Source organism: Ochotona curzoniae, unplaced genomic scaffold (assembly GCF_017591425.1).
Source record: "Ochotona curzoniae isolate NIBS_2020 unplaced genomic scaffold, NIBS_Ocur_1.0 contig_66, whole genome shotgun sequence".
In the NCBI taxonomy this organism is placed as follows: domain Eukaryota; kingdom Metazoa; phylum Chordata; class Mammalia; order Lagomorpha; family Ochotonidae; genus Ochotona; species Ochotona curzoniae.
Genome location: NW_024466512.1, coordinates 456,771 through 470,974, shown reverse-complemented (window position 1 = coordinate 470,974; position 14,204 = coordinate 456,771). Strand labels below are relative to the sequence as shown.

The window sequence follows — 14,204 nt, the reverse complement described above, 5'->3', positions numbered from 1 at the left end:
CATGGCAGCGCCCAGGGCTGGTCCCTGCCTGGCAATGACCTGTTCCCACTCTGGTCCCACCTGGCAAGTGGATGGTATGAGTGGAAGTGACACTGTGTGTGTGCGTGTGTGTGCATGTGTGTGCGCGTGTGTGTGTGAGGTCTAAGGGGGGGTGTGTGCGTGTGTGAGGCTTGAGGCCCTGGTGCGTGTGTGTGTGTGTGAGGCTTGAGGCCCTGGTGTGTGTGAAGCCCATGTGTGTGCACGTATGTATGTGTACACACGTGTGTGAGGCCCAAGGGTATGTGTGTGTGTGTGTGAAGCCCGGGTATGTGTGTGTGTATGTATGAGGCCCAAGTGTGTGTGTGAGGCCCGGGGATATGTGTGTGTGTGTGTATGAGACCTGGGAGTATGTGTGTGTGTGTGTCTGTATGTATGAGGCCCGGGTGTGTGTGTTATGTCTGTGTGTGTGTGTCTGTATGTATGAGGCCCGGGTGTGTGTGTTATGTCTGTGTGTGTGTGTGTGTGCGTGTATGAGGCCCGGGTGTGTGTGTTATGTCTGTGTGTTATGCCTGTGTGTATGAGGCCTGGGTGTGTGTGTTATGTCTGTGTGTGTGTGTGTGTGTGTATGAGGCCCGGGTGTGTGTGTTATGTCTGTGTGTGTGTGTGTGTGCGTGTATGAGGCCCGGGTGTGTGTGTGTTATGTCTGTATGTATGAGGCCCGGGTGTGTGTGTTATGTCTGTGTGTGTGTGCGTGTATGAGGCCTGGGTGTGTGTGTTATGTCTGTGTGTTATGTCTGTATGTATGAGGCCCAGGTGTGTGTGTTATGTCTGTATGTATGAGGCCTGGGTGTGTGTGTTATGTCTGTGTGTTATGTCTGTATGTATGAGGCCCAGGTGTGTGTGTTATGTCTGTATGTATGAGGCCTGGGTGTGTGTGTTATGTCTGTGTGTTATGTCTGTATGTATGAGGCCCAGGTGTGTGTGTTATGTCTGTATGTATGAGGCCTGGGTGTGTGTGTTATGTCTGTGTGTGTGTGCGTGTATGAGGCCTGGGTGTGTGTGTTATGTCTGTGTGTTATGTCTGTATGTATGAGGCCCAGGTGTGTGTGTTATGTCTGTATGTATGAGGCCTGGGTGTGTGTGTTATGTCTGTGTGTGTGTGTGTGCGTGTATGAGGCCTGGGTGTGTGTGTTATGTCTGTGTGTGTGTATGTGCGTGTATGTATGAGGCCCGGGTGTGTGTGTTATGTCTGTGTGTGTGTGTGCGTGTATGAGGCCTGGGTGTGTGTGTTATGTCTGTGTGTGTTATGTCTGTGTGTATGAGGCCCGGGTGTGTGTGTTATGTCTGTGTGTGTGTGTGTTATGTCTGTATGTATGAGGCCTGGGTGTGTGTGTTATGTCTGTGTGTGTGTGCGTGTATGAGGCCTGGGTGTGTGTGTTATGTCTGTGTGTGTTATGTCTGTGTGTATGAGGCCCGGGTGTGTGTGTTATGTCTGTGTGTGTGTGTGTTATGTCTGTATGTATGAGGCCTGGGTGTGTGTGTTATGTCTGTGTGTGTGTGCGTGTATGAGGCCCGGGTGTGTGGGGGGGCCTGGGGTGTGTCCGTCGGCCAGGCAGCCGTGACTATAGCATCTCCCCAGGGGAGGCCTGCAAACCCTCGTCTGAGAGGCGCTGACCAGGGACAGCGTGGACAGATGGTGAGCTGCTGTGCAGCTGATGGTGATGGGGTCGCAGGGCGTCCGGGAGGACGGGCAGAGGCCAGGGCCAGGAGGAGCTGACAGGCTGCAGGCATGGTCTCCTCCTGCAGCCCCTCCCCCCACCTCCCAGTGCTGGTCTCCCTGACAGCCCCAGTGAGGGGGTGAGGGTTCGGACTCGGCCATCTCCTCTGCCCGCACGCTGGCCCTGCTGACTGGTGGTGCTGGGCCTCTGGTGCAGCGGTGGAGCCTGTCGGGGCAGTGTGCTTCAGAGCCAGGATTTGTACCTAGTCCCTTCAGGGCTGGAGTCTGCTTTCCCAACAGGCCCCTCCCTGGGGCCAGGCAGCTGGCGGACAGGCCCAGCCGGACCCACCAGGCCCAGCTCTGCCGCACACACAGGGTCAGCACCTGGGCACCCGCACCTGGATGGAGATGGTAAACAGCATCGTCCAGGAGCCTGAAGGTGGCGCGGGAGGAGGAGCCCCAGGGGGCCCCAGCCAGCTCCTACAGCCGCAGCAGGGTGCAGGCTGCCCTGCACCCCCTAGCCCCGAAGAGCTGCTCCTGTGGGCGCCCACACCTCTAGCCGACCCCAAGCTCTGCTCCCCCCGAACTCGTCCCCAAACGCTAGGTCCACGCGGCCTCCACTCGGCAGTAGATTCACCACGAGGGCCCGGTACCCATGGAGGGCACGCACAGGTCCCCGTGCGGTTTGAGTGGGCAGCGGCCGCCCAGGGCCGGGCACTCCTGCTCCTGAGGTCCACTCTGCCCAGCTGTGGGGGGGGAGTCCGGGCGGCCGGCGAGGAGGGGCCCGGCGTCTGCGGGAATCCCAGCCTCCACACGACCTGGGGCTGCGGGTGCGTGAGGCCCCACCCGGGCGGGCAGGGGGCCCCAGGGTGCCGGTGCGAGGCAGGGGCCGGGCACGGGTCGGATGCGCAAAGGGCACCTGGGGCTTCCGCCGGGAGGCCGCGTGCGCCCCCGCGCAGGGCGCCACCTCCGCGTCCTGCGCGCGCCCGGGGACGGCTCCGCGCGGGGCCCGTGGCGGCCGGGCCTGCGCGGCGCGGGGCAGGACACCGGCGGCCAGGCCGGACAGGGGCCGCGCGCCCCGTGACGTCACGGCGGGCGGCGTCACGCGCTGGCCGCGGCGGAGCGGGACATGGAGCCGCGGGCCGGCTGCCGGCTGCCGGCGCGCGTGGAGCAGGTCGTCAACGGGGCGCTGCTGGTCACGGCGAGCTGCGGCGGGCGCAGTTTCGCCGGGGTCCTGCTGGACTGCACCAAAAAGTGAGCGGGGCGCGGACCGGGACCCCTCGCCCTCGGGGCGCCCCGCCCGCCCGCCCGAGACCGGGACCGGCGCGGGGCGGGGCGGCGCCGCCCGCTTTCGGTTTCCGCCGGGCCGGGGCTCGGGGCGCGCGGGGACGGCCGCCCGCCCGGCGCCGAGTGGCTCCCGAAGTCGCCGCGACTTTTCCAGGCGGGAGAGCGGCGGGGACCGTCCGGGGGCTGGGGGGCGTGGGGTCGGGACCCCTAACTGCGCGTTCGCACCCGGACCCGCTCTCTTTGTTCGGAGGCACGGTGGAGCCCGCGGCTCCCGCAGGAGCCCCCCGAGCGCAGGGCAGGTGCTCAGGGGACTTGCCCTGGCTGGCGTGGGGCTGGCGAAGTCGGCTCCCCCAGAAGCCCAGCGTTGCAGCACAGACCCAAGTTGCGGGAACCGGCTCCGCAGGCGCGCCGCATCTGTGCACCCGCAGGGACTCCCTCAGCAAAGGATACCCCACCCCACCCCGCCGTGCCCCAGGCCCAGCGCCTGGAGTGAGACAGCAGAGATCTTTGGGGGCGGTGGGCCACGCTGCCTCTCACCCTGAATTGCGGCAGACTGGTGGATGAGCGCCCTTTCCCTCTCTGACACCCAACTTTCCGCCCCAGCCCTGAGGTCTAAGGTGCTGGCCGGCAATGAGTTGCCCTGCCGTCCTCCCTCCCCAGTGCCAGAAGCCATTTATGCACAAGTCATGTGATATAACATATGGCCTCCTGTGGGCCTTGCCAGGCTGGGCTGTTCTGGAGTGTCTGCTGGAGGGGGGCTCTTCCTGCAGACCCTGCCTTCCTCAGGTGGCTGCAGAGCAGGCTCCTAAGCTGACGGCCTGTTTCCCGAGCTCCCTGTGGCCGGAGTCTGCAGAGGCCACACCAAGCTGGTGTGCAGGGCCACACCCCTCCCCTGCGTGGTGGAAAGCTGCAGGCCTGCTTGGGTCCCTGGCAGGTGCAGGACTCTGGCCTCTGTCCGGTCATAGCCATGTTCCGCTGTAACTAGAGCTGCCCAGAGAGCCACAGCCGGCTCTGCAGACACCCAGGTCCTCGTGGAGGGTCTGCCCTGCACCTGCCCTCTCCCCTCCATCAGGCATGTGCTCATCCTGCTGCCCACTGGGCGTGGCCCCTGGTGTCTGCCCACGATGCTCATGCTACAGCCCTGACGTGGGCAGGACGGGACGGGCACTTGCCCAGCAACCAGGCTGTTACCAGGTCCAGGTGCCCACCTGCCCTCCCTGGAGGCCATTTTTTCTTGGTGCCCCAGCTGCCATGGCTGCAGGTGCCGACAGACGGGGAGGAGTGGTGAAGTTGCACGCAGGTCACAGGTCACCGAGCTGCTGTGGCTTTGGCAGCCCCCAGCTCTCCCTAATAGCTGGGCAGACAGTGTGTGGTCCCCGATGCCGGAGTACAGGTGGCAGGGTCAGCGTGAGGCCAGTGTTGGGAGCAGGGGGCTCCTGCCTCACCCCCCACCGTCTGAAAGGGCCCCGGGCCCTAGGCCGAGTACCTGGCGGCAGCAGCCACACTGCCCCTGTGCCACAGTGCGATGGCGTGGCCAGGGTTGTGCGGACTCATGGGCTGAGTCAGGCATGCTGCCCACCATTGTCCACACTGCTCCCCTCTGTCCATGCTGCCTCCCATGCCCACACTGCCCCCTCTGTCCACACTGCCCACCACTGTCACAGTGCCCACCACTGTCCACACTGCCTCCTGCTGGCCTCCTTACAGGGGCTGCGGCATTGGTGGCTGTGACCCTGGACCCTGGGGGTGGCAGGCTGCCATGCCTCAGGACAGAGATGTAGGAGGGCCTAGTTTTGTGGTTCCTCACTGGGGTTGCCCTGCAGAGGGGTGGCCTGAGAGCTGTGGATCCAGGACCCCCCACCTTGCCCAGTTGCAAATTGCCTGAGCTCCCCTGGCCAGCCAAACCCTGGACCCAGATACAAGAAGGATCAGGCCTGCCAGGCCACAGGGAAGCCACAGTGACCAGGGGGGACAGGGCTGCCTGCTGCTGCATAGGCTGGCCCACAGGGCGCTGGCTGCGGGGTTGGACCGGATAGCTACAAGGGATGGCACCTGAGCGAGGGCCATGTCAGGGGCCTGCCTGCCAGGTGGTGAAGGCGGTTCGGGGAGGACTGGCCGGCAGCCTCTGCCCACTATGCTGGGGAGGCCTGGGGTCCCCCGAGTGCAAGGGTAGACGTCTGGTGCACGGCACATGCACCCTCGTGGCTGATAAAAGGGATGGTGGTCCTGCACCCCAGGCTGCCCCATGTTCCAGGAACTGCTGCCTTATCCCCTTCTGGGCAGCAGAGGGTGGGAAGGGGGCCTAGGGTAGATGTGGAGTAGGGCAGGGGACAGGTGGCTGCCACCATGGACCAATAGCCCTCAGGCTGTGAATCAGGGAAACTGGGCTGCCCGGGATGGTAGCCAGGCCGGGACCTGAGGATATGGAGAAGTTGAGCCTTGCTCCTGCTGTGCTGCTCAGGGCCTGGCCCCCACTGCAACCCCCTGGGTGGCTCGTCCTGCCCTGGGAGCTCCTTGAGCTGGGCTGCCGTGGGTCCCCAAGAGCAGGGTAAGCCCTGGCCGGCTCACGCTGACTCGTGACAGCAGCTCCTTGGGCCACTGGGGCCTCTTCTGCTGGGGCCAGGCATGGCCAGGGCCTCCTGGGCAGCCGTAGGTGGCGTCATGTGTTCCGTGGTTTTGTTTCATGTCTTAAAGAATTTATTTATTTGAAAGGTAGGGTGACAGAGAAGGGGAGAAACAGAGATCTTCCCATCTGTTGGCTTGCTACTCAAATGGCTGCAACAAGCAGGGCCAGCCTAGGCCAACCCCAAGACCGGGAGCTTCCTCCAGCTGTGCCACGTGGGCGCAGGGACCCAAGCACTCGGACTGTCCTACACTGCCCTCCAAGGCCGTTAGCAGGGAGCGGGATCCAGGTGGAGCAGCCAGGACTTAAACCAGCACCCATGTTGGATGCCCGCATTGCAGGCGGCAGCTTTGACCCCGGCCCACAACACCATGTTCCACATGTGACCCAGGACCAAGCAGAGTGCTAGGGTTCTCCCAGGGCAGTGGCGTGCGGACCTGTCTCCATGCCCAAGGGACATCCCTGCCTCACCAGGACCCTCTGGGCTTGGGGCAGAAGCCCCCGTGGTCTGCCCCTCTTCCAGGGACATGGCCATAGGGTGTCGGAGCCACAACTGAAGGCACGGTCTCAGTGGCCTGGCCACTGTTATTGGCCCTGGCAGTGCCCAGTGCTGGGGTGACTGCTCTGCTGTGTATCTCCACACTCCTGGTGAGCGGTGGGCATGGCCAGGGCGGGGCGGCAGCCCCAGGAAGGAGGTGTGGCTGTGCCAGGTCTGTGGCCCTGCAGCTGGTCAGCTCATACGAAGCCCCCCATGGTTGGCCCCTGGCCAGGTGGGCCAGGTGTGAGGCTGTACCCAGGACCAGCCCCTGCTCTAGGTCCTGGATGTCTCTCTAGGCTGGGGCGGGGGGGGTGGGCTGGGTCACTTCCCACCCTCACTGTCCCTTTCCATCTCCCCCCACCAGGTCTGGGCTCTTCGGCCTGCCCTCGTGGACCCCTCCACCTTTGGCCGACAAGCCCCCTGCCAGCCTTTGCCATGACCAGGCCCCTGAGGAGGGGCCCTGCCAGGGGCTACAGCCAGGTACCAAACCCCCGCCTCACCCGGCGACCGCTAGCCCTGAGCCACCCCTGCCCCTGCCATACTTTGAGGGCGCCCCGTTCCCTCACCCGCTGTGGCTACGGAGCTCCTACCAGCAGTGGGTGCCACAGCCCCCACCCCGAAGCATCAAGCGCACGCGGCGGCGGCTGTCTCGTGCCCGGGACCCCGGCAGGCTCATCCTCAGCACCATACGATTGCGGCCGCGCCAGGTCCTCTGTGGCAAGTGCAAGAGCACCGTGAGCCCCCCGCAGGCCAGTGCCAGCCCCCCGGCAGCCCCCCGTGCCCGCAGGAGGCTGGACCCCGAGGAGCCACAGGCCCTGAGGAGGAGCAAGAGGGAGCGACGTGAGGGGCCCGGGACCCCCGCAGGGCAGGTCCCCCGCAGCCCTGTCATCAGGATCTCCTACAGCACACCCCAGGGCAAGGGTGAGGTCGTCAAAATCCCCTCGCGTGTGCATGGCTCCCTGGAGCCCTTCTGCCCGCCATGGGTACCCCGGGACGGTGGTGGTGGCGACAAGGATGGACCACCCGACAGACCCCTGGCTTCTCTCCCCAAGCTGAAGTTGACCCGGCCCAGCCCAGCCCTGCCACCCCCCAAGATCCGGCTGAGGCCCCGCCAGGGGACGGGCACGTGTGGGCCGCTATACCGAGCAGAGCTGGTAGAGGCACTGGGGGCCTCTGGGGACTGCTCTGGCCCCGGTCCCGGGCTGGGGACCTTGTCCTCCCTGTCACCCTCGCCGTCACCAGTCAGCTCAGGTGAAGAGGAGGATTGCCAGGGCCGCCCCCACAACGACCGGCGCCCTGGGGGGCTGGCCTTCCTGGTTGGCTGCCCGCCGGGCACCACGGACTGCAGCGGCGACAGCCTGGATGAGGCCAAGTCGTCCAGCTCAGAGGGAACCTCGGCCGACCCCGGGGACATCTCGTCGGGTGACGGGGCCACCCACCCCACAGTCCCACCGCTGACAGTGAGGCTGCACACACAGAGCGTGTCCAAGTGCGTCACAGACGACGGGAGGACGGTGGCCGTGGGGGACATCGTGTGGGGCAAGATCCACGGCTTCCCTTGGTGGCCAGCACGGGTCCTGGACCTCAGCCTTGGCCGGAAGGCAGACGGAGAGCCCTTCTGGCGCGAAGCCAAGGTCTCGTGGTTCGGGTCTCCGACAACGTCCCTCCTGTCTGTCTCCAAGCTCTCCCCCTTCTCCGAGTTCTTCAAACTGAGGTTCAACCGGAAGAAGAAGGGGATGTACCGGAAAGCCATCGCTGAGGCTGCCAACGCGGCCGGGCAGCACATGGCCCCTGAAATACGGGAGCTGCTGACCCAGTTTGAGACGTAGCCCAGGCACCCCAGGCCAGGTGAGTGTGGCCGATCTGGACCATGGCAGTGGCTTTGTCCCCAGTGGTTTGCAGCCACTTATGCAGGTGCTCAGCTGCCCGGTGTCCAAGCCTCCCCCAGGAAGGTGGTTGGGGCCGTGGGGCAGGGGGCGCCTCTGTGCTGGGCTGCTCGTCCACCCCCAGCTTGTCACCTGCCTTGGCCATGGTGACCTCTGGTGACCTTGCGGCCCGGCTGCAGCTTCCTGCTTCAGGCTCGGGCTGGGCTGGCTGGTGTTTGGCTGGAGAGGTCCGGGGGAGGGGGTCCCAGGAGAGAAGAAGAAGCAGGGAGGATTGCCCTGGGCCTGAGTGCCCAGCACAGGCCGTTTGCTCAGGACTGGTTGCAGCTGTCTGGGGTGGGGGTGCTTAGAGAGGTTTTGGGGTCTCCGGCCATGGCCTGGCTGGGCCGGCCCTCAGGCTGTTGTGTGCCCAGCTGCCACCCCTCCTACTTGACATGGGGCTCAGGCCTCACACTGTGGCTTGGGGTTTAGGGCTGCTGAGTCTCCAGGCTTGGTGGCCTTGTGGCCCCAGGCTGGGCTGGCCACGTTTATCCGGAAGTGGGGGAGGAATCTCACCAGACAGGTTTGCCTGCACAGAGCTATGCCAGACGGGCAGGCCGTGGCTTGACTGTGGGGCGGCGTCCCACACAGACATGGCCCTGGTGGGGGTGCTGGAGTGGCTGATTCTAGCTAGCTTTGGGATTTGTTTCCTGAGGAATGAAGAAGCTGACCAGACAGCTCTGGCTGGGATGGGTTCCCTGGAGCGATCAGTTTGGGGATTCCTGGGGGCCTGCCATCCTGGGTCCCAGGGACCACGTGGGGAGGGGAGGTGGCCCCTGGCCCCCGCAGGTGGGTGGTGCCCACACAAGGCAGGATTGCTGGCAGGTGGATGACCCAAGGCCCAGCTGAGCGGGGTTCCCTGCGGACACCACACTGATCCTGAGGCAACAGTCTGGGCACAGGCAGCAGGGGCCACCCCAGGAAGCAGCACTCACTGGACATGGCACCCACCAAGGTGGTCAGGGCACCCAGTCCACTGAGGTGCTTACTCTCTGAAGGTCCTTGATCCCCAGCTCCCAGGAGGGCTACAGCAGGTGCTATGCATGCCAGGATCCTGGGGTCCCTGAGTGTGGACGAGCCCCTCTGGCTTCCTGTGGTGCCACTTGGCTACTGGCAGGTGGGAGGCCAGGGCCAGCAGGGGCAGAACGGCCTGGGTCCATACTGGTCCTGGGCCGGCAGGGGCAGAACGGTCTGGGTCCACACTGGTCCTAGGCCGGCGGGGCAGAACGGCCCGGGTCCACACTGGTCCAGGGCCAGCAGGGGCAGAACGGTCTGGGTCCACACTGGTCCTGGCCCAGCTCCCTCCAGTACAGGTCCTGTCTATCCATCTCTGCCCCCCCCACCCTGACAGCACCAGGAGCAATGCAGCTCCCCCAGGTGGTGAGTGGAGCACCAGGGCCCTGCTGTGCCCCCAACCCCGAAGTCCTGACTAGACCCTGTGCTGTCTGGCAGCTAGAGAGAGGGCAGATCCCAGGGCCCTTGCCCAGGTGCTGAGGACTAAAGGTGCCACCCATGCCCAAGGCCGCACGAGGGGAGGGAACCCAGGAGGACAGTGGCTGATGGAAGCCTTCCACCTGGGATCCAGGAAGACTGCCTGGAGGGAGCATGGGCTGCTGGAGAGTGCGCAGGTGGCGCTGGCTCCTCGCTCCTCCCTGGGGCTCCTCCTTCCTCCACTACCCCAAGCTATGGTTCCCAGCCGTGCGTCCAGCTTCCCTGATGTCCCCCAGGGCAGCCCATTCTCTTGGTCTCACTACCCAAGGCAGGGAGGAGTGGGGAGCTCCAGACGAGGAGACTGAGCCCACATCTCAGGGTTGTGGTCAGACTGTGGCCCCTGTGGGCTCAGCGCCCCTCTGCTCCTGGTGGCCAGAGGCTCATGGGCTTGGAGCCAGGGCTGTGCCAGCCCATTCTCTGTCACATTCACCCAGTTGCACTGTGGTGCCCCCTCCCCCACATGGGAAGACCCTGGCTGCCTGCAGGTTGGGCGTCTGGTGGACTGGGTGGAGCACGTCAGGTGGGCAGGAGCCGCTGCTAGGCCTGCCCTGAGCTGGCGTCCTCAGGCCGGCTCTCTGCAGGCAGCCACCACCTTGCTCTCCTACAGGCCATAGATGCATTAACTGTCTCCTGCTCACACCATCCCCACAACAGCTCGTTGGCTGGTGTAGGCTGGCTCAGCCACAGGTCTTCCACGGGGCCCGAAGGCCCAGGCCTGGTCACTGCCCCCAGGTCCTGGCCTGGTCGCTGCCCCCAGGCCCTGGCCTGGCTGGCTGATCCCGGGCCCTGGCTTGGCCGCTGCCCCCTGGCCCTGGCTTGGCCGCTGCTGCCCGCAGCTCCTGGGTTAGCTACTGCTTCTTGGTTGCTTGTCGGCCTTGGTCACTGACAGAACTGGGTGCTGCATTGCTTCTGTGGCCAGCCACCTGGCTGCTCACTGTGGCCCTTGGGGACTGCTTGCTCTCCTGGCTACGCTGTGTTGCTGGACTGGAAACAGAAGCACTCAGGGATTGCTCCTTTGGAAAACTCCCTTGTGCAGGTGTCAGGGCCTCCTACCGTCCTTCCTCCCCATGTCGACTCTTAGCAGTGCAGGTGCCGAGCCCCCTGGGGAGTGGCCATCCTGCACCCTCATGGGCCCCAGGCAGCTCCCTGGAGGATGTGAGCTGCTGGCTTCCGGGGCTGAGGAGGGATCGTGAGGTGGAAAGGGCAGCTCTGAGGTCTGGAGCTCCAGGCTGGGTGGCCCCCCAGCCGGCAGGTCTCCGAGGATGCAGGGCCAGCGTCAAGGCACACGGCTCTCGCCCACTGTGGTCTGCACTTCTCTTCGGGGAAGGCAGGCACGTGGGACACTGCTGGGCATGTTGCTTTACTGTTTATTTATTTATGAATGAAGTGGAGTTACACAGTGAGGGAAAGAAAGATCTTCCATTCGATGTCTCGCTCCTCCGGTGGTCACAGGGGCTGGCCCTGGGTGGGCCAGTGCCAGGGGCTTCAGCCAGGTCTCCCACGTGGGTGCAGGGGCCCATGCTTCTTCAGTGCTTTTCCCAGGCCATTGCCAGAGAGCTGGAATGGGACTTGAACTGGTGCCCACAGGAGATGCTAGCACTGCAGGAGGCATCGTCCTGTGCTCTGCCATGACGCTGCCCCTGTCTGCCCTCACCTCCTCACCCATCCCCACCCCCAAGCAAGGGGCCTGGGCGGTTTTCATCCACTTCTGGGTCTTGGGACTCACTTCTGGGAGGGACAGCTCTGGGGTGCCTGCCTCCCCAGCTGCCCCCAGGGACTGCTTGTCCTGACCTGCCTCAGCCCTGGGGGGGACCTGAGAGGGTTCCCAACTACTGGACTCCCCACTTCAGGCTCCAGAGACAAGCACTGCGCTCCATGGGGGTGGCCCCTACCCCTCGAACACCTTAGGAGCCTGAGGCCCGGGGGCTGTGGAGTCCTTACAGTGTGACAGGCATGCACTGGGAAACACATCTGAGTGATTGTGCTAGCAGAGATGAGCTTGACGGTGGCTGGGACACTGGGTCCTTGCAAATAGGGTCTGCTGAGCTGCTGGGGTCGGGTTTAGAGGGCACACACGTGTAGAGTTAGGGGCACAGTGATGGGACCGCAGTTGGGGCCATGTGTTCACATGGCAGAGCAGAGATGGGCACACACATGTGGACAGGGCACATGCAACAGGGCAGAAGGTGGGGCTGTGCACTGACATGCCAGGAGGACCCCACGCTCCCCCATGAGGCCTGACTGGTGCCCTTTCCAGCATCTGGTTGCCAGGGCCCCTCGGGATCTGGGGGTCAAGCAACACACCCATAGCCAGGCCTGTGACCTGCACAAGAACCCCACGCTCACTAGGTCGCTGTCCGGGTCCGGCGGTCCCACTGAGCAGCCCTGGGCAGGAGATCTGACCCTGTCAGCTGTGCCAGCGTCGGGCAGCTCAGGCCCTGTGTGCCGGAACCTGCTGCCCTCAGGACCCATGGACTTAGGCCAGGCAAGGGACCAGGTTCCGGAGCCCAGCCCCAGCACCTCCTGGCACCTGTGATCCAGGGAACCTTCTGGCATCCATTTCCTGCGATGCCCTGTCCCCCAGGCTCCCGGTGGTGTCCCTGACCATTGCCTGCTCCTGGGCACTGTGGACATATCTCATCCTCACCCAGCTCATGCTCTCTGCAGCCTGGTCACCTGGTCTCCCAGCGCTTGAAGGCTCTGCTGTGTCTGCCCCCTCCCGCCAGGGGGCTGTACATGGGGCCATTTGTCCCCTCATGGTGGCCATCTGTGGGCTGTGCCGTGTCCTGGAGCCTGCGCCACCTCTCTGTCTTCAGGCACAGATGCTGAGGGGCGCCGGAGGATATCGCATCGGGCCCTATGCACCGACACCACGTGTGTGCCAAGCGCCTGCCCTGGGCACTCCCACTGCTGAACCTTGTGCCCTTCAGGACCTGGGGTTCCGCCACCACCCCCACAGCCTGAAGGAAGCACCTCGGAGGACCCCAGTGTGGTGTGGAACTGTACCCCAGCTGAACCCACTGCAACCTCCGTTCTCTTTCCCCCAGGTCAGCGCTGGCGATGAGGAATGCGACTGCTCGGTTGAGTCCTGGCTCACCCCTGGGCAGCAGCCTGGGTGGACAGGGCAGAGACTTGTCTGAAGGCCCCTTCCTCCAGTGGGGGAAGCTGCTACAGCACCCTGACAGGCTCAGGGCAGCCACCCCAGCATGTCCAGTTACCCCGCAAGCGGCTGTGCCCAGCCATGGAGCGTGCCCCTGGGCGAGGCCGGATGCTCTGCCTGGGCCTCCCCTCAGGCTTCAGAAAATCAAGCTGCATGTTTGGGACCCCCTTCCCAGGCCCTCGGGTAGCTCGCCGCCATTGAGAACTGGGGGCCACTACCCTGCTCCCCATGGCCACGGAGTCAGGCCCCTGTGCCTGAGATGCTACTGCAGGAGCCTAGCAGCACGCTGCGCAAGGTGGGGCCTCTTCCTGACAGCATAGTGCCCTCCAGTTTGTCACTTTAAAGACCAGACAGAGAAAACGGAAGTGACCCTGGCTTTCTTTGCTCTGATGTAGAAGAGTAAAAAGTGCAGCCATGAGGAGGCTGGACTCAGGGCCTGTGGGGGTCAGGGTCAGGGGTCAGGAGGAAGGGGCCTGTGGGTGACGTGGTCAGGGGGAGGGGCCTGTGGGTGACAGGGTCAGGAGGGAGGGGCTTGTGGGTGACAGGGTCAGGAGGGAGGGGCTTGTGGGTGACAGGGTCAGGAGGGAGGGGCTTGTGGGTGACAGGGTCAGGAGGGAGGGGCCTGTGGGTGACAGGGTCAGGGGTCAGGAGGGAGGGGCTTGTGGGTGACAGGGTGGGGGGAGTAGGGCCTGTGGGGGTAGGAATCCAGGGTCTGTGGGTGACAGGGTCAGGGGTCAGGAGGGAGGGGCCTGTGGGTGACAGGGTCAGGGGTCAGGAGGGAGGGGCCTGTGGGTAGCAGGGGGGAGGGGTCATTAGGAGGAGGGGCCCAGGGCCTAGTACATTTCTCGGCTGGTCACTGGCAGCGGCTTCCTGGGAAGGGGCCTCATCTGCTCGGGGTGGGTCTTCAAGCCCTTCCCTCCCCTCTGGTCCTGCCACGTGAGCCCTGGCGAGAGATCCCCCAGGGTTCTGTCCAGGGCAGTCAGGTGCGGCCACACATCTGCCGCGGTCCTGGCGGCTGTGTCTGGCAGCTCATGTCTGGGTGGAGCTTGTGCTCACACACCCAGAGGAGGCAGGTCAGTCCCCAGGCCAAGCACCGGACACTCCCCGACTGACGTGCAGGCGGGGTCCTGGCGACACCAGCCCCGTCCCGAAGGGGCCTCTACACAGCGGCTCCCGGGAGCGGTGGCCGGTGTCCCCTCAGGCTGGCCAGGAGCCTGGCATTTCTGCCTGCATTCTGCTCTTCCTTGGGCACTGTGCCCAGCTGCAGCTCCACATAGGCGGGCTGCTGGGCACGACTTGCTGCCAGTCTTCACCCCCGTTTATCCACACGGGGCCCCCACAAAGGGGATCCTGCAGGGCTCACTGCCTACAGCCTGGTTGGTTTCCCCGGTCCTAAGGTGACCACAGGGTGGAGACGTGCAGGGCAGGGCTCGGGGCAGCCAGACCTGGGGCCTGTCTCTCCTGGGTGCTGTCTGCTCGGAGCCGGC

General features: G+C 64.6%; 1 protein-coding gene across 1 annotated transcript; it reads left to right on the top strand.

Moving 5' to 3' along the window:
• Nucleotides 1–2,825: 2,825 nt before the first annotated feature.
• On the top strand, nucleotides 2,826–13,184 carry PWWP2B (PWWP domain containing 2B). Its single transcript, XM_040991918.1, has 3 exons — nucleotides 2,826–2,950; nucleotides 6,509–7,992; nucleotides 12,605–13,184. Exons 1-2 carry the CDS (start codon nucleotides 2,826–2,828, stop codon nucleotides 7,971–7,973), a joined length of 1,590 nt encoding a protein of 529 aa, XP_040847852.1. The 3' UTR covers nucleotides 7,974–7,992; nucleotides 12,605–13,184.
• Nucleotides 13,185–14,204: the final 1,020 nt, after the last annotated feature.